At 35.8% G+C, this 26,277-nt stretch overlaps 1 protein-coding gene across 42 annotated transcripts in view; it reads left to right on the plus strand.

Moving 5' to 3' along the window:
- The window catches only part of dlg1a (discs large MAGUK scaffold protein 1a), a 220,470-nt gene that overhangs the window by 92,223 nt on the left and 101,970 nt on the right, over window positions 1-26,277 (plus strand). For 3 of the 42 annotated variants that reach the window (XM_087254873.1, XM_087254875.1, XM_087254880.1), the window contains exons 1-2: window positions 12,734-12,910; window positions 13,343-13,952. In XM_087254873.1, the coding sequence (XP_087110999.1) occupies window positions 13,737-13,952 (216 nt within the window). In that variant the 5' untranslated portion in view covers window positions 12,734-12,910; window positions 13,343-13,736. 42 annotated transcript variants of the gene reach the window in all.

A 26,277-nucleotide genomic window follows, 5' to 3' on the forward strand; every position in this document is an offset into this window, starting at 1 on the left:
TGAGACAAGTAAAAAATGCTTTGACAATCTTGACAAAAATAAACAAGATCTGAGAAGATACGGCTACCTTAATTTCAACTTGACGGCATGTTATGCCATTCTACTACAAGAGCTCAAGTTCAAGCTTCATTGTCATTCCACTACACGTATGGACATACAGTGGAAGGAAATGTCATGTCTTGCAGGACCACAATGCTACATAAACATAATCATAAATACAAAAACAACAATGGACATAAGAGCTATTTATTTATTTATTGTAATTACTTTTTTGGGGTTTTCACCTTTATTATGATAGGACAGTAAAGATTTCAGACAGGAAAGCATTGGGAGCAGAGGGAGGGTAAGGGATGGCAAAGGACCTCAAGTCGGGAGTCTAAATCGGGTCTGTCCATATTGGAGGGTCTGTAAAAAAATATATGATCAATTAGTCCTGACAGCATATGTTTTAAGGTCATTTTAGCTGAACAATAAGTTAATCATGTCCTAACTTAATTTTATAAGTTACTCAAGCTGTTTTAAGTCAGTTTAATATAATTTCAATGGACTCCTAGGGTTAATTTGATTTAGTTAAAAAAATTTAAGGCAACCAGTATTTTTTACAGTGTAATTATTGATCTTATTCTTGACATATAGGCAGGGGCAGCCATTGGAGTCTTTTTGGCTCAAGACGTCCGCTTTCATTCATTTCCATTGAATTTTAGACATTTAAAACAGCTTGTTCTGCTGCTTCATGTTGCAAACTGATATTTTCTTAATATATTATTCTACTTTTTATGTATAGTCATTAACACACTTGTTTGTAGAGCAAGCAGTTTCAACGTTTTCTGCCGTTTATTATTCTTAGTCATGTCTCCCATGGGCAACTGAATTGGAAGTTCCAAACAATCGCAAAAACGAGTGCACTTCCACATTGTAGATCAAGCTTAATACTACTAGCTATACATACACGACCTAACTACTTTTACATAATACAGAACAATATTGTGCAAAAGAGGTATTTAATAGGTATTTAAAGTAGATTGTTGTCACATGCACAAGTTCATAAACATTGTTTTCCTTATTGAGTCCCTGTAAGATGGAGTGTAAGTGTCCGGTGCATATGGACAGAGTGTTTTTAAATGTGGATGATCCAAGCTCTTGTTGTTCCAGCCACATTACTGTCTCACATTTGTACCGTGTTGCACTCCCATCATCGGTCTTCTGTGAGCCACTTCTTCCTCCGTGCCTGTCTGAAATACTCCAATAGTTTAGCTGAGAGCAAAGAGGAGAAACACAGAGGAGGAGGGGGAGAGAGAGACAGCATTCCTGAAAAATGAGCTGTGTCATTCTTGGGGAATCTCAGTTTAGAGTCCCGGAACACCCTTTACATCCAGCATGCAGGTGCACGTGTTCACCCGTCAAGCACTGTGGAGGTCTCCAGCTCTCTTTCTCACGCTCCTGTCTTTCGTGCACTGCATCATGGGATCACCTTGACGCAGCTCCTAGGGGCGGGTGGGGATTTGGGATCAGAGCTGAGGATCACTCCGCTGTATCCGGTGGTCTGTCAAACCCCGAATGCCACGCTGTGCCAGGTTTCACCTCAGGACTTGTAAGTGACATGCTGGCCTCCATTTGGTACGCCAAAAAGATGGGACGACGTCTGATCCGGAGCATTAGGAGGACCAAGAGATTGCATCTGCAGTTGCTGGTGGGTGATAGTTTGTTTTGTTTATGTGAAGCCGGGTTGAGGAATGCGTGCCTACAGGACGCGCTTGCTCCAGACAGAGTGACTTTGAGCTGTGCATGTAAATCACAGGACAGCTGTGTAGGAGAGGAGGAGGAGGAGAATAAAACATCCTCCTTTATTTATAAATGGACACAAACCTGGTTTTACAGGTGTTTTATAGTTTTGCGTTTTTTAGAAGTTCTGTTTACTTTGACATTTTCATTCTTTAGCAATCATATATATTTTGACTGTTCAGTTTTCATGTACTTCTTGCAGTTTCCTGTTTTTTGGATGTTTTTCCAAAATTTGTTTTGTTGGTTTGGTCTGTTTTTACGAACCCATGTAAAGGTGCATGGTAGAGGGAATTTATTTTTATGTTTTTGCATTCTCTCACAGAAGTAATGCATTAATCCAATGCTTTCAAAAGCTCTGAAATGGTTCTTCCTCTCCGCTCAATGTTTTTTTTAATATTTATTTTGTTTGTTTATTTTGTTTATTTTGTTTTGTTTGTCACTTGCAAAAAACAAGTAACCAAGTTTCTTTAGGGGTTCTGTAGATTTGTTTTTTGTTTTGTTTTGTTTTGTTTTGTTTTGTTTTGTTTTGTTTTGTTTTGTTTTGTTTTGTTTTGTTTTGTTTTGTTTTGTTTTGTTTTGTTTTGTTTTGTTTTGGGCTGCACAATATGTTCATTCAGCATTGATATCGAAATGTGTGCATTCTGCATCCGTAATTTGTTTTGTTTTTCGTTTCGTTTTTGTGTTTTGTGCATTGATATCACAATGTGTGCATTCACGTTTTTTGTTTTGTTTTGCTTTGCTTTGCTTTGCTTTGCTTTGCTTTGCTTTGCTTTGCTTTGCTTTGTTTGTTTGTTTGTTTGTTTGTTTGTTTTGAAAATTGACAAACAAACAGACAAATAGGGCTGAACAAAATATTGTTTGAGCATTGATATTGCAATGTTTGTATCTGCAATAGTCACATCCCAGGGTTAGATTATTTATAAAGTTTAAAACTTAAAGATATTGTAATTTTTTAAATTATTTATAATTATTTGATTGTTCAATTTCTACTTGCATACCATTTAACTCCCCAGAAAACCATAAAGCACTGTTTATTTATTTATTTTTGCTTGTAATTTAAAATTAATGTATGCAGATGCACTGCATAGACAAAGACTTGATCATCCCAATCGGTCTAAATTAATGAATTCTGTACAAATGGAGCTATTCAAATCATCTGCTGAATTTATATTTATAATTGTATATCGCAGCAAAACAAAATAGGGCAATGTCAAGATTTTTCCAATATCGTGCAGCCCTACAAACAAACCATCAATCAAACTTTAAGGACTTTTTTTTTTAATGTTTCTTTTTACACACTAGGTTCTGTTAGTGTTTTTCTTATCACATTGTGTCTTTCTGGATTTCATGTGTTTTTATGTTTTAATTAGTTTTGTTTTTAGGAACTTTATTTTATATTCACTCTGTCTCTTTAGCAATGTTTTTTATTTCAAATTTTTACTTTAAAAAAATAATGTAGGTTGCATTTGTAAGAGAACACGTGCTTGCTTACATTTTCATACTGTGATAGAATCCTCTTATCTTCAAAACCCTTAAAATTTAATTTTTTTTTCTTTACAGTTCTTATATCCTTTACAGTTATGCTGTTGTAACACAATGTATTTTCTTTTTTTCCATAAAATGCAAAAGGTATTAAAATGCCAAGTGCACCTAAATGTAGTTATTTTAATCAAGTCATGATCATTTATAATAATTATTTGATTTCATTAAAAACAAATGTAACAATAACCTTAAATTACTTTAAAACCCACTCATTCTTCATTTTTAAACTGCAATATATAAAAGATAAAAAATCTTTTAAAGCAAATGAACACATAAATAATTTTTTTTAAAGTATAGTGCGACAAAACAGTAAAAGTATTGTGTGAGTAAATGAAGACAGCATTTAAATTTAAATTTATATATTTTTTTTATTAAATGATGGTTGAAATACCATTTTTAGTCTAATCCAAGGAATCAAATTGTTTTTAATTTAGTTTGCTCATCAAGTCATTTCTATATAGATTTTTTAAACATATATTAGTGTTGTCATTACAAAAATCAATACAAAAATCATTTTTGTTACAAGCAATATGAATAGATGAATATTTAGAGCTCATTACATGCCTTTTCTCCATAAATCCCATTGTGTTTCCTATCTTTAGATATGCTGCATTTTAAGTCTCTCAGCAGCTCTGCATTTTCATACCTTTTAAGTAATCATGTGTCTGTGAGCATGAAAAGAACAATTTACTATGAAGATGATGATAATGGAACAATCATGCGGTGTCTGCCGACAGAAGATATGCATGTCACACATGTAGAGTAGCGCCGCATGCCATTTTTATTGTCACCGCGAGTGTCTCTGAAATAGCTGCTCATCTCTTTGCGTGTTTACTGCTGAAATTCATTTGGCCTCCAGACTGAGAGCTTGAGAAAGAGGCAAGGGATGCTCTGAAGGCTTTTGTCCTTGTATTGTGCTATCGATTGATTGGCCGTAATGCTGGCGGTTCAGGGAAAAGAAAAAAGAACAGCTGAGAGACTGAGGTGATAAACAGAAGAGACAGATGTTTATTAGAATGGAGAGGCAGCTTTAAAATGAGCCAGAGTATTTCAGCAAGCATGTCTGTTTTTTTTTTTTTTTTTTTTTTTTGTATAATACTACTGGTAGAAAAATCTGCCTATTTTTTCATGTAAAGATGTGTGGTTTTGTTTTTTGTATTGTTTTGCTTTGCTTTGTTTTTTTTGTGTTTTTGATTTGTTTTGTTTCATGTAATATATTGTTTAGAATATACAGTGTTTACATTTTACATTACATTTGATTATTCAATAGTGGTAGGACAAAATTGCAATATGCATGAGGTGGCACTTCTTGTTATGGCAGATCAAACATACAGTTGAAGGCACAGTTATTAGTCCCCTTGAATTATTAGCTCCCCTTATTTAAATAAACACATTTCTAAACATAATAGTTTTAATAACTCATCTCTAATAACTGATTTATTTTATCTTTACCATGATGACAATACATAATATTTTACTAGATATTTTTAGACACTTCTATACAGCTTAAAGTGACATTTAAAGGCTTAACTAGGTTAATTAGGTTAACTAGGCATGTTAGGGGAATTAAGCAAGTTATTGTGTAATGATGGTTTGTTCTGTAGACTATTGAAAAAATATAGCTTAAAGTGATGGTTTTAAAAAAAAATGGTTTTAAAAAAAAATTAAACGTGCTTTTATTCTAGTGGAAATAAAACATATAAGACTTTCTCCAGAAGACAAAATATTATCATACAGACTGTGAAACTTTCCGTGCTCTGTTCTACATAATTTGGGAAATATTTAAAAAAGAAAAAAATGTTCAAAGGTGGGCTAATAGTTCAGACTTCAACTGTCTATCAGTGTTGCAATTATAAGAAATTTGTGCTGTTAACAAAATTAATACATCTTATAACCTCATTTAAAAATATACAGTATATCGCTAATATTGTGATCTATCATTATCGGGAGCAAAATATCATGATAATATGTATCGGATGTATAGTATTACTGTACCTGAAAATCTGGCTACTTATTTTAATTTAATTTTATTTATTCTTAAAATAAACACAGAAAAAATGTGAAAATTTTCCGAATGCCTTAGCGTGCTTTATTAGGAACTACTTTCTTCCGCCATTCATTTACATCTGCAGCTAACATCAAAACAGCAGAAGCCGTTACTAATTCGCCAACGTCATCTTTTAGAGCTAGTATTTATATAATTCTCTTTAACGTAATTTAAAGCGCCGCTTCTGGTGTGTGACCCCCTTAAGGTGATGACAAAACAGCAAATTTTGATCAGATTTTAAGAATATAAGGCTGAACGTGACATAAAATGCCATCCATCTATAGAGATTTCTGCTGTTGTGTTTGCGATAAGGAGGAACAAGGCTGAATCCAGCTTTTTATTCGCAGCTTATATTGACTCTATTCTGTCCACCTTAAAAACCACGAGGCTTCCGTTTTTCAGCTTTTTAATTCGCGCTCAAGAGAACACTCTGAGCAAGGGCTTTTTTTCTTCTGGAGAAAGTCTTAATTGTTTTATCTCAGCTAGAATAAAAGCAGTTTTTCATTTTTTAAATCCACTTTAAGGACAAAATTATTAGCCCATTTAAGCTATATATTTTTTCGATAGTCTACCGGACAAACCATCATTATACAATAACTTGCCAATTTACCCTAACCTACCTAGTCAAGCCTTTAAATGTCACTTTAAGCTGTAAAGAAGTGTCTTGAAAAATATCTAGTCAAATATTATTTACTGTCATCATTGCAAAGAAAAAATAAATCAGTTATTAGAAATGAGTTATTAATGTTATAAAATGTGCTATTTGCTGTACATGTATAAACACACAAACAACTGAAAAATGTTTTTGAATGTTGACTTTTTATAATAAACCATTTATTAAGTTATATTAAGTCCATGAATGAAAAAAGAAAACGCAATAGTGTATATAGCATTTTCACTTGTGTCATTCATTAACCTTTGTTCCTTAAAATTCGAAGCAATTGAAAACATCCACCTGGTGGTCCATAAAAAAGAAAACATAAATTTTATTTATCCATGGGGACATGAATATAGATTTGGTTGTAAACTCTTTTCACTTGAGCCTTCAAGAATCCTAGCAACAACAAGCATCCTAGCAACTGGCGACATCCCAGAATACTGCAGCAAGTTTTGCACAAACAAACACCCCCTACATTATGTCTACAAGCAGATGCAATTAAATGATGACTGATATCAAAAATGTATCTCTGTCGCAATAATTTCATGCATCCTTTTTTTTCCTGTTCTATTATCTTGCATGGCATAATACAGTCTTTCGAATCCATAATCCTCTCTGTGTTGTAGTCTTTGGCTCTATAGGGACAAATATGAGCTGTCGAGTAATTAAATGATCACGCCTCTCTCTACATGTCATAGGCTGAGCTGAACATGTTGTGTTGAATCATTGACGTTCTGCTCTGGCAGTCACAGAAGTGCAATATCAATCCTCTGTCTATCTGACAACCGGCTCATATTTTCTTCCAAATGTGATTTGCCACATTACAGCACTTTGCTTCATCAGTAGTGCAATAAAGCCTCATGCAAATTTGCTTCTACATTAGATAGTAAGTGATGAGTTTAGCATACAAATGTCAAAAAGATTGACGTTGACCGTAAAAAAAAGGCATTTGTTTATATTATTTCTACATTGGAATTGCATTTCACAATGAGATTTCATTTGTTTATATTAAAGGGGACGTATTATGCAAAAAACTATTTTATAAGGAGTTTAAACAGTTGTGTGGCAACAGTGTGCAAATATAGACAGCATCTAAAGGAAAAAAAAACTAATACAATTGTTTTATAATCACGCTTCATTAAAACAGTCTGTAGAAAGACTTTGATTGACATTCTCTATTTGTACATGTCATTGGAGGGGGAAAGTTCCACCCACTCTCCTTCATTAGCATAGACAGCCCTGAAGGAGAAGCAGCCATCCGCCATTAGAGTTTTGAATCTGTCTGAGAGGACATTCTAAAGCCTCGGTCAGATCACAAAAATTTGGCACGACTTTATTGAAGTTGGGTGTCATGGTGATTTGGAAACGGCAAATGAGATTCAGTCATTTCTTCTTGTGTAATGTGACAGTTCACAACAACCGATACCATGTCTGCGATGCCTCATGATTGCCATCTCAGAAAGTCTAGAATGTTTCATTTTTTTCTAGTTCTTCACAATGAGTTACGTCTCGTGGGTGACACGGTGCAACAGGAGCACATAATTTATCAGTTATATCAGCAGATGTATTAATGCGCTGGTTAGGTAATCAAAAATCTACTGCATATTTACTGCATATGAGTGAGTTAGGGGTGGATAAGATCAATCATTGGTTATGCAAACTTTAACTAAGGTGTATTAAACTATTTTATCAGACAGACTGGCACAAATATGCAGACATCTTCATTATCTCTTCCTTCTAACAGAGTTAGTTCTTCCGAGGTAATCTGGAAGCATGTTCAGTGCTGCGAATACATTAAAAAAAGCATTTCCTGTTTATTCAAATTTTTCATTAATAATAAAAAAAACAGTTTAATATAGGGTTTTCTGAAACTGAGAATGATTTACTTTCATTTTATTTAGGCTAGATTATTAGGTTATTTAACAAATCAACACAATCTCATGGCAATTTGTGTTTCGACGCATATAGCAGACTTGTGTTGAAGGGCTTCTCCTCAAATGTTATTCGTTATTCTTGTTTATAGATAACTGACTGACAAAAGATGCATTAAAATTAAGATAAAAACGATAGCAGACAAATTTATTTCAAAAATACAAATTATATTTTTGTTTGTGCCCGTCCACTACTCAACTGTGAGGGTGGATGATTTGTTCCGCTATGTGGAATATAGGGATTTATTTAATGCTTGACTATAATTGTTGTATCACAAACCTCTGTTATATATATATATATATATATATATATATATATATATATATATATATATATATATATATATATATATATATATATATATATATATATATATCTCTCTCATTATTTTAAAGATTATGTCTTGAGCGTCGGTTTTTCTCTTGCTGCTGCTGATGTGCTTTCTTTTTCTCCACCTCAGTCACGGCAAGTTCAAGCGAGGGAGTTTTTAAAAAGAAACCCTGCAGGAAAATATGCATTTAGATTTTAAAGAAAATATTTTAAAATGAAAAAGGAATCATAAGTTTGATCCTATTAATGTCGAAACAAATGCCCTTAAATAATGTAGTTTATTAGTTGTCAGCAAGCATCATTGTAACTGCTTTGGGTAAAAATGCTCATCGTGAACGTCACAGGATGACTGATCCCGAAGGAACATGTAGTCTGGCACATTTGTTACCCATGACAAGTTAGGATTTTATCAAGACAAAAATCGCGTAAACTTGAAATAGTGACTTTCATAACCGACAATAAAATCGTGTGATCTGACCAGGACTTAATTTGAATTTAAAAAGACAGTCACCTTAACGGCACAACTTGGATCAAAGCCTAAAAGGGGCAGTTTGAAAAAGTGATAAAAAATGTTTGTGTGTTTTGAGCTAAAACTTCATATACAAACTCTTAGGACATATACTGTATCTAAGACCATTTTAAATGTTGTAAAAAGGGGCATAGTAGGTCATTTTTATTAAATACATTTTATTATAGTTGAAGGTAAAAATATAATCACTTAAATTAATTATTTTTCAAAAATGTTCCAAGTGATGTTTATCAGAGGATGGAATGTTTCACTGCATTTCCTGTTATAGTCTTTGATCTGTATTATTTACATTTTAGCTGGAATTAAAGCAGTTTTGAACTTCCTCCATATTTTAATTAATGCTAGTTACAACAATTACTAATTCTTAATCTTGAGATTATTAATATTAGATTGGTATGCTATAAAATAGCATGCACAATTTAAGTTTTTGCAAAGTTAACAGATGAGAAAAAGCCTTAAAATATTTGTGATAGCTAATGCATACTAATTTTAACATATGAAATGTTAAATATATTCTATAAATAATATTCTAAAGTGTTGCAGTCACATTTATTTAAATATTTATATTTTATAAATAAACAATCATTAAAGAATGTTTGTTTTCTGTTGTTGTCAATGGTATCGCAGCATTACAGCATAGCGAGGCAGTCAGCGTTGAGCGTTCTTAATTTTTCCACATGTTGCAAATTAAACAAAACAAACAAACAAACAAAAAAAAGCGGTGTTCATCAGTGTCACCTTTTAGCTAGCTGTCCGAGCACAGTGGGGGAGGGGTGGGACAATACCATTCAGCTGTCAACAAATAATCTGCTGAAGACTTTCAACTTGTAATGGTAGTGCAGGGACACTCTGTTACATAGCAACCGACTGAAGAAATGCTCACAGCTGAGCATTTTTAGAAACGTGCTTGCATTTCTGCACAGCAAAAAAAATGCTTTATTGACTTGTATTTAATAATACAATATAGTACAATGTAAATAATACAATGTTAATAATACCTTTTCATTCATATTTTTTATTATGATACTTTAATTAATTAAGTGGTTTCTTGTAAATCACGGGAGTTACGTTCTAAAAATAGCCCGCAATAAGTGAAATCCATGAAGTAGTCCATTTTAGTTTTTAACATTATCATAGATGTTTTAAGGCTGTAAAACCCCTCACTACACTATTTTCTCAGATAGTAGGGCTGGGTCCATAGATGATGCCATCATCCCTTGCCGATGGCAAATAGACGTCAAGATGATGAGCCGGCATCGCGGTCCTCCGCATGACCCCTTTTGCAAACCTGTTTGCAAAAAATGACACACTCAGGCCTCATTTACACTAATAAAGCTGAGTTTTAAAATGGCATTTTAGAAAGAAAACGATCCGCATCTACACTGGTGTTTCATCTAGCATTTCTGAACACCCCTACGTCTACACTACACGAGTAACACTTGCGGAAAACGCACATCACGTGACCACACACACACTCACACTGTAATGCTCGTCTGAGCTCCAGCTCAGTGGATGCTTTGAGCAGAGCACGTCGGACAGTTTATCAAGGCTGTACGCTGGATCGTGTTTCACTATAGTTGTTAAACCAAATATTTCATTAATCTTGTCTCTATCTAATGACTCTTCGGTCTTTTGAATCTATCAGGTAATGTCATAACGTCAGTACACTGTTTCAGTCTTTCACTGTCACACTTGTACTTAGTAATTTTAGTGAAAACCTGAGATACTGTTGGTTGGTTGCTGTTGTTTGTGCACCTTTTTTACCAACCAAGTTTATCAACACCGTTATAACAAAAGAGATCACCCTACCTATTCATTCAAGAGTCCTGTGGAAAAAAGTGATTGACACGTGGTGATTTGTGTGTAACTTATCTTTATTTATGATTTGGTTATGGGTAAAACAAAGACCATGCGGGTCAGGTAGTTGAAACGGTAGGCTACAAATATTTAATTCGTTATGAATTAATGAATTGTTCATGAATAATTAATTCATCGACGCCTATGACGACGATGCCACCGTCCATCACGATGTTTCACATTAGTGCGATGCCAAATTGGTCGACATCGCCCAACCCTGTCAGATAGGCATTAACATTTTTACACTTTTCTCTCTCGTTTAAACACTCGCGTAACTTCTACCATCCTTTAGCATGTCCAACTTTTCGTGCGTTAGCATCTTCCTCTGCCTTTTGTAAGCTACCGCGGGTGCCGTTGACGTTTCGTCGACATTATACAGTTTGTTGGGGAAAAAACTTGCAAACATAGAGTACAGCACTTTAGAGTCACACTGCTAGCAATCAAATATTTATGTCAACATGGCAAGCTGAATACATTCTGTACTGTACAGGATACACGGCACGGAGGAGATTATTTGACTGGTCTACAACCAATCAGGTCGCAGGACACAATGTGCTAATCAGGGTGCAGAGTACAATGGGCTGTGAAAAGCATGTCAAATTACACAAAGAAATCTGCAAAACGGCTAGACCATGAAAGGTGAATCGCATTATTATGGTGAGGGACCACTGTATTACAAAAATGATTATTGGATTTATATGTTTGTGTACTCATTAAAGAGTATCCATGTTGAATTGGTCTATTTTACCTAAGTCGAACAGATGAACTTATTTTAAAATGCTTAAATAGACTTGGAGAAATTGATTTTAGGAATATGGAATTTATTTCCTTATTTACTAATTTAGCTTAATTGATTTGTCCTCATAGCTATGATTGATTATTGCTGCTTATTTCTCTTTTGCATTCAACAATGTTTGTCCCTGCACACCTGTGACCCAATTTAGGGCGGTGACCCGTCAGTAGTGAATTATGTGTCTAGAGTGAAAGTGATCAGTGTTGTAGTAAGGCTTAGAAAATGTTTACAGACTTACAAATTGCCAAGTCCTGATGTTGATTTTGGGCACTTGTATGGAATCAGAGAACAATCAGATCTGGAGCACCATGAAGCTCAGTGTCATTTACCACTGTACGAGTATAGAGTCTTAAGCAGCTATGACAATGGGGGTCTGGGTTTTACAGGTGTCCCTTAAATCGGTAAGCCATGGTGAGGGGTCTACAGCAACACTCATGAAAAATAAATCAATGTTTTAATTTAATTGCTGGTGAATTATTAATACACCTTAACATTTAGAAGGTCAAATTAAAATGAGAATGCTAGCAAGCATGTCTTGGGGCACTGTCTTAAGACTGTAATCTGTGTGTATACAATGCGTCGTTGCTGGGTTATATAGATTTTTTTCTAAAGAAATACATTTGTTACAGCGTTTTAATACAGTGTTATGATTAAATGTGTGTCCCTTTTAATCTTTATATAAAAATGTCAAATAGTTGATGTCTTACTCTTTTACTATAAGCAGTTCTTTTTATTCGGTCAGCTTTTTTTTACCCTCAACCACAAAAGGTCATCACGGTTTTGCTTGTTTGTTTGATTCCCTTCTTGCTTGTGCTAATTTGAAAATTGCCAGGATCGCTGAAGACGTTTGCCAGTATCTTGGATCAGATGCTGTGCGGTAATAGGCCCATTGCATGTGGTTCTTTAAATTCTATTAAAGCCCTGTGAATATAAGCTCTTTAGGTGGAGGAGAAGGCAGGGCTTGGGCTCTGTGGGGTTGCTTGCTTTATTTGATGTGGAAGCTGTTGCCATGGTTTTGGTCCTGGGGGAATAGAAGCACAAGCTGTGACAATGTCTGTTACCTCATTTGACACCTGTGGCACACCTTGGATAGTTTTTAACGGAACAGAGTCGCCGTCAATAGGTTTGATTGTGGAGCGTTGCTGTGGTGGAGATCTGCAGGAATTCTAGTCTTATTAACAAAGAAGAGGTTATTTTTGAAATCGCTTTCTCTTTTTTTTCTGCCTGTGAAGGCACAGCCTTTTGTCTCCCCCTCACTGAATCATATGTGTGTGGAAAGAGACTGCAGCGAGCGTGTGAAAACCGATCTGTGTCAGAAGGAGCATCCAGACAGCATGGAATCCTCATCTTCTTCTGAACGTGCAGCGCATGCTTGCTTTCTGGATTTACCTTTACCTCTTAATCTCACTGGATCTATGCCTCGCTCTCCCATTCGGAGCCGTGAGTATGTTTGCTAGCACAAAGTTTTATAATCATTAGGTAATCGTATCTTTTCCGACAATGAAGCTTTTAGCCTAAAGTGCAAGGAGGAGGGAAAAATCAATAGCTTGGCTGAAATAGTTTCTGTGGCTCGGCTAGCTCTAATGATCAGCCGGAGAGCTGGAGTCCTCTGAGTGTGGCCATGCCTAGGAAGAAAAGGACTACGACAACACCAATCATTTCTTTTTCGTCAGGGTACCACCCTGAATGCCAGCATCTATATTTAATGCGCATTGCAAGGCTTTGTTTTGCTTTTAAGAAAGCAATGTGATTGATACCTGCTTGTGGATGATCTTGTAGCCCCAGTCCATTTAGATTAAGAATCCCAGGAGAACTGTGGGCTTTCCGCTGCAACACTTGCCAGTTAATTGAAGCCATTTCCTGCTTCTCCAGGCTCTTAGGTTCTCCCCCATGCACAGAGAGCTCCACGGTCCTTCATTGATCCTCTCTCAGGTCTCAGCTTGTCTGGAGCTGGAGTCACAGCAGCGCTCGTGGGCAGCAGCGCGATCACCTCCTCCCTTCTCGCTGCCCACTCCACCTTCCAGCATGAGGCTGATGCACACTTGATCTCCCAGCTGGTGAGGACAGGAAGGTTTGGAGTTGGCTTACGGATGGATTTTGGGCTGTCGGCTCCGACTTCACACTTTCATTGTTTTGTGGTGGGATCTCTGAGAGGATGCTGTAACCTCATCCAGGTGCACCCTCCCTCTACTGCCACACTTCCACTTTCTGAACTGCCTCGGCACTTGACAGCTGTTGCTGCTTTGTCCTGTTCCCAAGGGCTGTGATGAACTACATCTTCGGGAACAACACGCTGTACCCTCGAGGCGGTCGGGCCAACACTGCATCCGGCCATGCCACCCCGGGGTCCAAACAGAGGCAGTGGGCCAAGCGGAGCTCCAGTGAGGAACTGCCTTCGTCTTCCTCTCGCTGGCAGCAGCTTCTGGCCTTCTTCACCAGACGCGGTGCCTTCAGCGACTGCATCACAGCAGGAGCGACCCAGGTAACTCTTTTCCTCTTCACACCTGCTGAATGGGATGTGCGTGCACTTGAGCCAAGAGTGGGGAAACCTAACTAGTTGAACTTTCAGGAATGCATGATTTAGCCGTTCATGGTCGAGCTGATTGAAGCGAAGCTTCTGTGTTTTTCAACACATCCTAATCCTTTCAGAATTGCATGCACCACATATTTGCTTAGTTTGTCCTTTCACTGTTTGCGAAGGGAATAGCATATCGTGATACATTACCTGCAGAGGTGTTGACTGGAAATGTAGATTTGGTTTCCTAAAAGGCAAGTTTCTATATTCTGTCCTTTCAGTAGAAAAAAGTGGTGTGTTGTAGTCTAATAATGGTATCAGATTTTGTTGTTGTGATGAATTGCTGAATCATTTATCACGATATACGGTATTATCACAATGTTGACATGAGCTACTTTAAAATGGATAATGACAAAAGTACATAGTGTATTGCTTTGTGTACAAGTTCAGAGTAATCAAAAGTCTACTAAACTGCAAAAGGATTGATATTAGTTTAAGGACAGCATCATTTTATTAAAACTCCATTTCATAAAACGATTACAACCATTTTACCATAGTAATGGAAATTAACTAAGAGATAAAAATCATGCATTCATTCATTTTTTGGCTTAGTCCTTTTATTAATCAGGGGTCACCACTGAGGAAAAAAACACAGACTTCCAGCTGAAACCCAAAGCTGGGAAACAACCATACCCTCTCACATTCACACACATGCACTACGGCAAATTTAGCTTATTCAATTCACCTATATCTGCATGCCTTTGGACTGTGGGGTAAACCGGAGCACCCAGAGGAAACCCACGCCAACACAGGGATAGCACGCAAACTCCACACAGAAATGTCAACGGGCCCAGCTGGGGCTCAAACCAGCGACCTTCTTGCTGTGAGGCGATCATGCTACCCACTGCACCACCGTGATGCCCCAAGATAAAAATCAGCTAATATTAATATAAGCTTTTGTAGTTTTTGTTGTGAACTTAATTAACTGAGTATTAACTTACAAGTGCCTTTTAAATAGCCACAGAATGTTAAATTGGTATTTCAGCATGTAGCAGGCCAGATGTGAAATTGTTTACTATTAAGGTAACCAGTTCAGTCTCCAAGCATTTAGTGCGGTGATGAACACCGCTGCAAATACAATGTCAGTTTTTTTTGCTTCTCAGTGGTTTCAAGTGCACACAATATCAATATTGTGCATGTTAATTATCACGAAATATTAAACTTATTCAATATCAGCATATATCTAGTTTTTTTGGGTTATTTGAAGCTTGTTCGGAGTGACAAAGCTTTCAATGCTTAACCAATTCATAAAAGTCCTTTGTTTGCAGTCTCTATAATTTTGTCAAAACACGCTATTACATTTTTATGGCTAGCACACACAATGGCATGCTTACAGATAAAGCTACTTAGGTGTTCAATTAATTATATTTGCTTCTTGTAAACTATACAGTGAAGGCCCATTTAATTAAGAGTTACAATACATAATCATATTGGACAGCTGAAGTGTCTTCTTCCCATAGGTAGAGGAAAGCACTCAGTTGGTGAATGATGGTACTCTTGGATCTAATCATATGTGGTCAAGTCAAAGTGGTTCAGGTTCTTCATTTCGGCCAGAAGTGACCTAAGGGGGCAGACCAAAAAAATAAAGCAGTCTGTCAGCTACTGTAGACTGGTTCTGATCCCAAGGACAAATGGTCGCTCATTGTTTCACAGCGGGGTCATGCCCTGGAATGAAAGCAGGACAAATAAAAGCTGCAACAAAGGGCTTTTGCAGCCAGTCCTTTTATTCCTGCCATTGACTCTGTTACCACACTGTGATAACTTCATCTCTTTTTCATGAATGTTTTCAAAAGGCCAAACCGGCAATTCTCGCCAAGGATAACTACATAATTGTGCTTTCACAAAGTGATATACAGTAGTCTGGAAATATTTGGAGTGCTTTAAACTTTCAGCTCATAATTTACAGTAGGATCTGTGTGTTGGCTAACTGTCAGATGCATGTGGTCATGGACAGTAAGCACCATCCGAACATATCCCAAATTGGATATGAAGTGATATAAAGGAAGTATATGCAGAGAAGATACAGATACCATGGATTTGTGATGCAACCCAATGCACCTTACCAAATCTGGCATTATGAACACTTGAAACTTTTTAGGAATGTATTGTTGCTGCCGTTGTAGTTTTAACTCCCTTGTCTGTTTCTAAACACATTTGTGGTTCATCTGTAGTAGTTTTGAGAACTTGTTGACTTTGTGATTTAACTGTGAGTCAAGATTAGAGCTTCTAAACTAATCCTGCCTCTCCTTGCTTTTGTACTTATTAAATAAACTGAGAATATTTATTTTACAGTTGACTTTCATCGTTGAAATGCAGACATTCTAATCTTTTAGCAGACGTTGTTTCAGGTTCGTGTGAGAAGTATTCATATGTCACAGTTCATTTTCTGATGCATTTCACATTGAATTTTAATGAAGACAGCATGACGGTAGACGTACATTATTTTAAAATGTATTATATCTCACACACACACACACACACACACACACACAACATTTCGTTTTTATTATGGGTGCATGAAAATGATAAAAACACTTTACCGTTTTAAACAGGCATGTCACGATCAGGTTTTTTTGCCCTTAAGTCCGAGTCCATGTCATTTGATTTTGAGTATCTACCGATACCGAAACTCGATCCAATACATAAACAAGAATAAAGAAGAGCGAATAATCAGGATGTTCCTTTTTTTTATTTAATTCACCTTAGTTAACAAACAGAGCACTACTGTGAGGTAGCTTGAACTGTCAAGTAATAAATTATATAAATTCTTCACTTGTGGACTTTAGTACAACAGTAAATATACAAAAAAATCTAAATCAAATATCACCTCAACCTAAAATACCCAGCAGGCAATCCCAGGTTTACACATATCATGGTTTGCTATGGCAATGCTTTTGTCATCAACTTTATAATACCTCCAGATAGCAGACATACTCGCAGTTTCCGCTTCAACCTGTTTCCGTGTTCTGCTTTGCTGACATTTAACCAATAGCGTCTCTGCAACAAAGAGATGTGATGCCGCACATGTTGCTGTTTCTGTGTGAAGTCAAGAAAGAGGTCTAACTCTGTGCCACTGCATAACTATAGATGTGTTTAAAATGATATACTGTATACAGGTATATTCGAATCCTGATCGGGAGGTAGGGTCCGAGGTTTGAAACCGCGTGATCGGGCCCAATTTCCAATCACATGATCAGATATGGACATTTCTAGTTTTAAATATGCACAGCACTTATCTGTATGGCAAAAATAGACAGAGAGTTTTGAGTTTCTTTTGCAGTGACTTAAAAAGGGGGTTAATATCTCTTGTGACCACAGACAGTTTTTAAAAAATATTTTATTACCGTTTTTTATAAGCACAAACAGAACAGAAACATTTATACAATCTATGATACAAATGAGACAATAATAATAATAATAATAATAATAATAAAAACACATGCACCATATGGATTACATTATATACACCATCAAGTTTTACTTGGTCAAACTCAAAACATTGAAATTGGAGTGGAAAAGTAAGAGTAAAAATGTCCATGAATCATAAGTGCCCCACTTTCAACTCTTCAATCTTTCAATCAAAAGATAACCAAGAAAGAGGTCCCAGATTTTTACAAAATTTTAAGAAACATCTGCCCTAGCAAAATGAATTATTTTAAGCTTAAGAGCTGCAACCATTTCAGTCAGCCATTTATAAAAAGTACAGTGCTGATCATAATTAAGTACACCCCATTTTGAAAATTAGTATTTTTATCCATTTCACAGTAAATATAGGGATTGTATTTAGGTGCATTTAAACAAAACAGATTTATTAAACAGATATATTTATTAAAATAATATTTTAGTCACCAAACAAACTTATAAATTCAAAAATAATACAATTATATACAATAATACAATATCCTCTGACCACAGAGAGTTAAATACCCATGCTCTTACAACTTCAGACCAAAATGAAAAGTTTGTTATTGATTATTGAATAATAATCTTTCCCTCCAGTGGCTCCTTAACTGCTGTGACCAAATTATTGAATTAGTGAGTTGAATGCTTGAGGGTGCTTGCTTTTTTGGTAAATTCGAAGCTTCACTTCTGTTTGTTTATGTCTTGGCATGCCAGGATATTGTTTATAAATTGACATTTTTGTTTCATGGTTGAAATGGCGCATAGTTTTGGAGGGTAAACAATGACATAATTGACAATAATAACTTTCATTTTTGGGTGACTTGTACTTTTAAAAACCTAGCTGAAAGTTGACAGGCAGTGATTTGTCTAATATTTTATCGTGGTATAATTTAATACATTTTATTTTGCTTACCTTGCTTTAAATTACAAAAAGGTCAGACTAGAAGTTGTCTGTTTGGTTTATTTGCTGTTTGCATGATATATGGCATCTTCAGTCAGTGTTAACCATATTTATATGTCACAGCTGAATGTGACAAATACTTTCCTGTAATATAATAAAGAAATTTAGCTTCACCTTGATCTCAGTGAAATGGAGAAAACTGTTGCAAAGACTCCAAGGTAAACTGAAGCCGTTGGCTGCTAGATTTATGGACTATTTGAAGTCATGGATCTACTTAATGAGAACACAAATACATGGAGATCTGTGGTTTACTTCAAAAATTATTTATGAGCATGAATCTCATCCTACACTGAAAGAGGGAAATTATTTTACTGGAAGAAAAGGCCAAGTAGTTTATCTTTTTTTGCACAAAAGCTTGAGTGAGACTGGAAGAGAATAGCATCTAAAGACATAGTATTTTCTTTAGATCATGCGTTTTTTTTGCTTTTCTTACATGTCTGGGCTGCGTTTTTTCATTCAATGGGTTTTGAAGCAGTCATTGAAAAGAAAGTGTGTTAAAGTAATTTTACGGACTCTTTGACCATTGTGGATCTCGTGTAATGGTTCCATAGTACTGTATATGTGTGCATACATAGGCATTGCAAAGACTGATTCCACTCACTCTTTCTCCTTCTCTCTCTCTCTCTCTCTCTCTCTCTCTCTCTCTCTCTCTCTCTCTCTCTCTCTCTCTCTCTCTCACTCTCTCTCTCTCACTCTCTCTCTCTCTCTCTCTCTCTCTCTCTCTCTATATATATATATATATATATATATATATATATATATATATATATATATATATATATTTGCATTAAATAAATATTAGCAGCACATAAGTTTTTACATAATCAGTGTAAAAAAAAATGTTTTATATATTTGCATATTTTGTTAGTGACTTATGTATTGTTTTTTTGTGCTGGTAGAAAGTTCTTTTGTCCACTTTTGACCACTTTACTGATTTATTGGTGGGTACTTGTATATATATAAGAAAATGTATTGTAAGCAATTGAGGTTCAGATATACTGTATGGAGCTGTGGGAAATCAGCAGTAATAAAAAGAAAGTAAACAGCCTAAGCTGTCTTTTATGAATCCTAATCTTCAAATTTGAAATGCTCTTCTTTAGTTCATATGAGCAAGCCTGCTCTGTAAAATATTTGTCCTTAAATTTACAGTAAAGTACTGGCTAATAATTGCCTTACTTTTCACAGTAAGGTTTTGAATGTAAATTCACAGTAAATTACTGTGATGAGCTTCATCATCATCATCATCATAATAAGAATAATAATTCTGTAAATATTTTTAAATTTGAAAAAAGTGCCTGTACTAGGATAGAAATGAATGTGTATTAATTTCTGTGTTGAATAATTATTAATAGGGTTTGAATTCCTATAACGAACATGCAAAAGATTGCTGTAATCATGATGCCTGTCTTCATTTTACAATAAACTTCTGAATATGTAAAATTTAACAGTTAAATCCTGACACTAATGTAATTTAATATGAAAAATTACAGTAACTTGTTGTGAAATATTGGGAATTTATTACATCGCGTTTAAGAATGTTGAAAGAGAAACAAAGACTGCGCTGATTATTATAACCAATCACACACTTTTCTGTTGAACCAAGGGCCGATCAAATTGGTTTACAGATGTATGTGTGTTTGGTGGCTGAATTCTGCACTCTTGAGAATTCACAAATGAAAAAGAAAATAAAGACTAGATTAAAGCTTTTTGTTAGTATACTACAGTACATGGTGTTTCTCCAGATAATAAAATATACAGTATATGTGTATGTATTTTGCTAATAGACATTAGCCTAATTATTATTATCATTATTAGTGTTATTAAACAATATTTTGAGAGCCACTGTTGTACAGTATGTATGAAACCATTCACTTGCTAAAATCTAAAGCCCCCCAGTTATTTGCTTATGTACCTCTATGTGTGTTTGGCACAGGGGACATTAGGAAGTACATTTTAACCAATCTCTTATCTTTGCCATGTTTTGACATACCCAACCTAATTGGAATTCAAATGGGTGTTCACACTTGGCAGGTTTTGTTAAGTTACAACAATCTCTTTGTGTTGATTGCTTTGATCATTTGAATAAGTGTGAATGCTGCCATTTGAACCTCGGCGTGCACCAAACAATAAGAACGAGCCTAGTGAAAATATAAGTCTCAGTCCACTTCTGAACAATTGTAGTTCGGCATCACACATGACTGACTTATGAACCAAAGACTTCTAAATAAAAAATAAAAAAATGCTAGAATGGTAAACCTTACCTGTTTATTTCTTATCATAGTGGTTTCTTCGGTCATTATAGTTTATTGCAGGTGTTTCTTCTTAAAGCAGTTTTGTTTACGTATGTGACGGTGGAATTCCTACTGCTGTTTTGACTCTTTTACATACAGTAAATAAGCTCTTCACGAGTTGTCAGCTGAAATATTGTCATCATGTACACAAATGATCACATTCAGACCAGCAAACAACATGGTTTTCCTTACAGTAAAAGCATGAGTGTTAAAAAAAACGTGTGGTTTTGGAACAATTTCATGTAAAAAAAAAGTTGTTTTTTTTTCCCACATAAAAAAATGGGTGCAACTGCTCATCATGTGCTTGTGTGGTTTTTGCTTTAATGGTAGATCTTCAGTGAGTTCTGTTCCAAATTATATATCATAAAAGCCAATTGTTTGTCCTTAGGTTAAAGAGTTACAGCTCAAAACACCCATCAGATTATTTATTTCATCTTTAGGAATATTGGCATTTTCTGCTCTGAACACAATGTAGCTTTTTTTGTTGCCTGTTAATGCTAGTTCTCCCCGCTCACTGTTCACACTTGCCTGTCGGAGTGTGCCTTAATCTCTGTCTCGGCTGTGTCTGATAAACAGCACAGTGACAGAAATGAAGGAAGCAGATCTCATGCAATGTTTGTGAGAAATACTACAGTAAGATCTTTCCCAATGATTATAATTCGATGTATGTCTTGTGGATGTGCAACAATGACTCACACACTATGTCATTACAAAGTTCACGTACACACACAGCGGACACATTAGTGCTTACGTTTTACTTTGCACTGTTTTTGCACGCAAATGTGACAGGATACAGGTTAATATCCACTGCTGTATGGATATCCGTTATGTTAATGTACAAAAACAACCTGATTTAATGTCTACAATCCGGGATTGAAGCCTCTTCTTTTATAATTGTACTGACAAGCGGCTGTGGTAATAAAGGCATTAAAATCGCTGTAATTCATTACAAACATGCACTGTTTTAAAAACGTTTTAAACTTGTAAAACTCATTCTTGATCACATTTGATGATGATTGATGATCACAGAGAGTTACACAGATCTTTTTATCTCAGTTGCTTTGCACATGTCCTGTCTTGTTGATATGATTATACGCATTACTATGGAGACATATTAATACTGTCTATCAATTCGTTGGGCAGGGAACGCGCACTCCTATGTCTTGTTGCGATTGGCCTCAAAATGGGAGGAATTTGGATCCTATTTTAACGTCAGGAAATTAAAAGAAGAGACTTATTGTCTTTATATCAACCCAATATGACTGTGGACACACTATGCCTACACACACTTCTGTCCAAACAGCTTCAAAAATATTCATCATAGGTGCCCTTTCAGTCTTTAAATATGGCTTCTGTGAATTCTAAGCGAATGAGCACTATTATTATTATGATTTGTTTTTGGTTCTGATCAAATGAATCATTTATAGTTTATTGATTAACATTTAGCATCTATGCAACCATTTTACTGCTAAACTATTAACTATTTTAAAAAGAAAAAGGTTATTTAGGTATTTCAAACTATCTTCAAGCTAAGAAATAATTGGCTATTGTTTTTTTAGGGGACTATATATATATATATATATATATATATATATATATATATATATATATTAACCTTTTCTTTAAATTACATCTCAATTCTTATTAAAAGAACTGTTGGAAATGGCACAAACGAACCCTCGAACAATCCTAATTTAAAGCTAAAAAATAACAAAATGACTTGGTTGTTCCAGAGAAGCAGTGTAAGATTCGTGGATCTGCATCTTCCTGGGAGCATGCAAAGCCTCGCAGATCTCACTGCAGCTTCAGCTGTTGCCATGGTGTTGCCATAGCGATCGTCAAGCAAGGACATTTCATCATGTGGCAGCCCTTGTTTATTTATTTCTCATATGTGTTGAACATGGAGCTTTTGCATGACGCCATCTCTTTCAACGGGTACGATGGGCAGGTGGAGCACTGGCTCTTGGGTAAACAGCAGAGGAGGTGGCCCTGGCTTCATCAATCATCATCATAATAGCCACCCGATCACCCTCCATGACCCTGCTCATTAACCTTATTAGTTGAGCTGACATAAAAAAGAGGGATCCTCCTTCCTGGGGTAATTTATGACTCCAGCAAGGTTGCAGCAGATGAGCGTTTCTTCTTGAGGGAGCCGACTGTTTCTCAGTGCTGGCCGGGGGAGGTGGAGGAGAGAAAGATCTGTGGGCTGCGTGTGTGTAGGAGACGATCTCCACAATGAATCATGGCAACAGCACTGAACACTTCGCTTCCCCGTTTAAGGCAAGACACTGCAGGTGAACAAAAATGAGCCAACTTTAGCAGGGGTTCTCAATGTCTACATTAAAAGGTTTCACAGCTTCACAAGCCTGTCAAATACAATTAGGCTTAATCTTTAGAGAAAGGAGTTCAAATGAATTAATAAGAAATTGTGGCTATAGTTTTAAAAGTGTTTTACAGTGGTTAGGTTTAGTATTTTAATCTTATTATACTGTTAAGGTTTTCGCTGTCAACAAGAAAAAAATTAACATTATTTAATTTTAACTAAATAAAGGGGAATTTATATTTAAAACACATTAAATGCAATGCATTTAAGCGTGCATGCATGCATTTCCCCAAGTGTCCTCCTAGGCTTCAGTTAATGGCACCAGGTAAACACTGTGGGGGCACTTCCCTGCTTCAGCCTATGTGACACGGTAAGCGATTAAAACAATACAGTCCTCTGTAGCACACCCTTGTGTTGTCTGTAATAGTTTTGTCCCGGTACTAAAGTTTTTAAAACGTCTATTTCCCGCTTACATTTACGCGCCACTGAGCATGTTATTAAACAGCTGATTTGTCATAGTATTCACCAGTGCTTAACAGAACTAACTGTGATTGGCCGTAAAGGTCACCAGTTCACTGCTCTTCACCGATTGCAAACACAGATACACAAACACTGGAGCGTTTTTAAAGCCGCGAAGATCAGTCGATTCATCAAGCGGATCGCTAATCTGTGTTTGCACTCGGTAAACATTGTGAAGTGCGGTGGATGAACTGATGACCTTTACAGCCAATCACAGTCATTTCTGTTGAGCATGTGAACACAATGGCAAATCAGCCCGTTTAAGAATACCATCAACAGTGGTTTAAATGTTTTTTTTTTATTTCAGTACTGAAATTTTGTGTCTTAAAAAGTCTAATATAGTGAAAGAATAAGTTTATTAACTTGAGTTTGATAAATTGCATCTGTAACGTGTGTTTGAGAAAAAAAAAAACAATAGCTAAGTAGTGCCATTTTCCCTCAACTTAGTTGAAAATAAGGTCCGATATCCCTTTTTATTTTCATTATTCATTCAGAACGGACCTTCGTGTTACTCAGAAGGCCTTGAAAGTATAAATTTGTGTCACTTTCTCTTCGCTGATAAGATATACAGCCAGGTACACAACATTCCTCGGTGATACTTCCGAGTTTCTTCCCACCACAGCCTGGAATTCGCTGTTTAAAATGACAGCCATGTGAAATTAGTCTGTAGTATAAATTGTGACCTAAACTGAAGTGTTACCCATATGTGATACGGTACAATAGGATTTGAAACGGTGAAAGTATGACCGAGTGAAAAAATTAGCGCTGTCAAAATTAACACGTTAACGCATGCGATTAATTTGAAATAATTAACGCGTTTAAAAAAATTTACGCAATTAACGCATTTTTTTTTTATTATTATTTTTTTTCCCTGTTGTGGTCAGGGGCAGACGCCGGGCAGTTTCCCGCTGTTTCGACGTACTTTTTGGGCCGGGCTGATCATCTTCTTATGATCTGATCGGCCCATAAAACACTCAGCAGACTGTCATGTTTTTCTGCCTCAGTGATTGACGGTGCTGTGTGAGCTGTCACGCTCAAAGTAATGTTTCTTTTCCGGACAGACAGGCTGTGTAACATAACCTGCAGCCCATTGGTTCTTTTCTTTGTTGACATTGGGCTGACCCAATCACAACCTTCCATGTTGGGCTCTGTGTAACCTAGGTGTGTATTTGCCAAAATAGCCGAGGGTCACGCCTGTTTCTCAAGCGCGGGTCCGCCCCGCGGGAGAGCAGACTTTCGCGACTACACTCTGGAGCGGGGCACAGATCAATATATTCCTGTCTATTCTATCTAGTTACCTATCTGTCCATATAAATATACTTTAACTTTTAATCTGCACCACGGCTGCGGCAACTTCCTCCTGCTGTTTCCTGAACCTGGAGGTCTTTATTTTACAAATTATAAAGAATGTCTGCTGCTCAATTTCTATGAGGGGTGTCAGTCATGTATTTTAAGATGCACTCGGTCAGAAGACAATCGCATGAGATGTCATGACATTGTGTTTTTGATCGTCAGCATGATGTAGGCTTATAGTGACAATAATATTTATACAATATATGTTATAATATATGGAAATAATAATTCCTCTAATATATGGTTAATATAATGATATTTATACATGACCAAACTAGTGTGCAACTTAAGCAACTTTTTTACATTTAGTTTTGTAGTTCTGCCCAAACAAATATTTGTTGCATTTTTTAATTAAGTTCATTTGATTGACAATGCAAAATCTTTTAGCATCGTTTGATGTTTCATTGTTGAGTTAAAAAAAAAATTAGGGTCTCTGACACATTGCTTTCATTATTTATCTTTATTTTATTAATCAACATTAACTGTGTGCGTCAGCAGGCAGTTTTTGTTATGTTCATTATTTATTATGCCCCCTCAAAACACACAGGCACACACATTTCCAGTGTGGATTATAATTTTATTAAAAAATAAAAAATTTTAAAATGTAGCTTTTTAATTTGTCAACTCTCGTTATTTCCTAAATATGGCTTTTGTGCTTTTATAGAATGGGAGTTGGTAAACCTATTCAAGGGCGTGCACAGATTTTCAATACTTTATTATTATTATAATAATTTTCCATATCTGCAATGTCTGTATTTTTTTTCTTTATTGGCATTGATTGTTGTGAAATTCAAATGGCATTAACATGCCTGTGTTTTAATTTCTGTAATAAATATGGCTGTCAGGCCAGGATCTTGATGGTTTATTGTGGGTATGTTGTTTACATGAAGAAATCTGTGTTACAAGTTAAACAAAAATTCTAATAATAAGTTATATTTTGAATTCAAACAGTAGTTGTCTTGCGTTTACATTAATTTTACACTCGAATAGCCAAAATTACAAGTTTTAGTCTTTTAAATGTGATTTTTTTTTAAAAGTGCGATTAATTAGTTACATTTTTTTTTATCGATTGACAGCACTAGAAAAAATGTTTTTGCCTCTAGTGCATTTTCTTAAGATGCTGCAGAGTCCATTTCGATGCGTCCTCTGGCTCAGTTTGTATGAGAAGACATACAGTATTAGAGGTGGCTTGAGTGATTTGAGTGCTCATTAATTGCTTATTTGCCATTAAGCTGGTGCTTTAATTCAAACAGCATGTTGTAGATGGTTTGCAGTGGCAGCACCTCTTGACCGTATTGGTGTTAAGTGTGTTGTACGAGTGCATAATAGTGATTGTGGTTACAGATCTGTGAGTGCAGGATGACCAGCAGTAGCACTCACACA

The sequence above is a fragment of the Danio rerio genome, chromosome 6, assembly GCF_052040795.2.
Source record: "Danio rerio strain M-AB ecotype USA chromosome 6, GRCz13ab, whole genome shotgun sequence".
Classification (NCBI taxonomy): domain Eukaryota; kingdom Metazoa; phylum Chordata; class Actinopteri; order Cypriniformes; family Danionidae; genus Danio; species Danio rerio.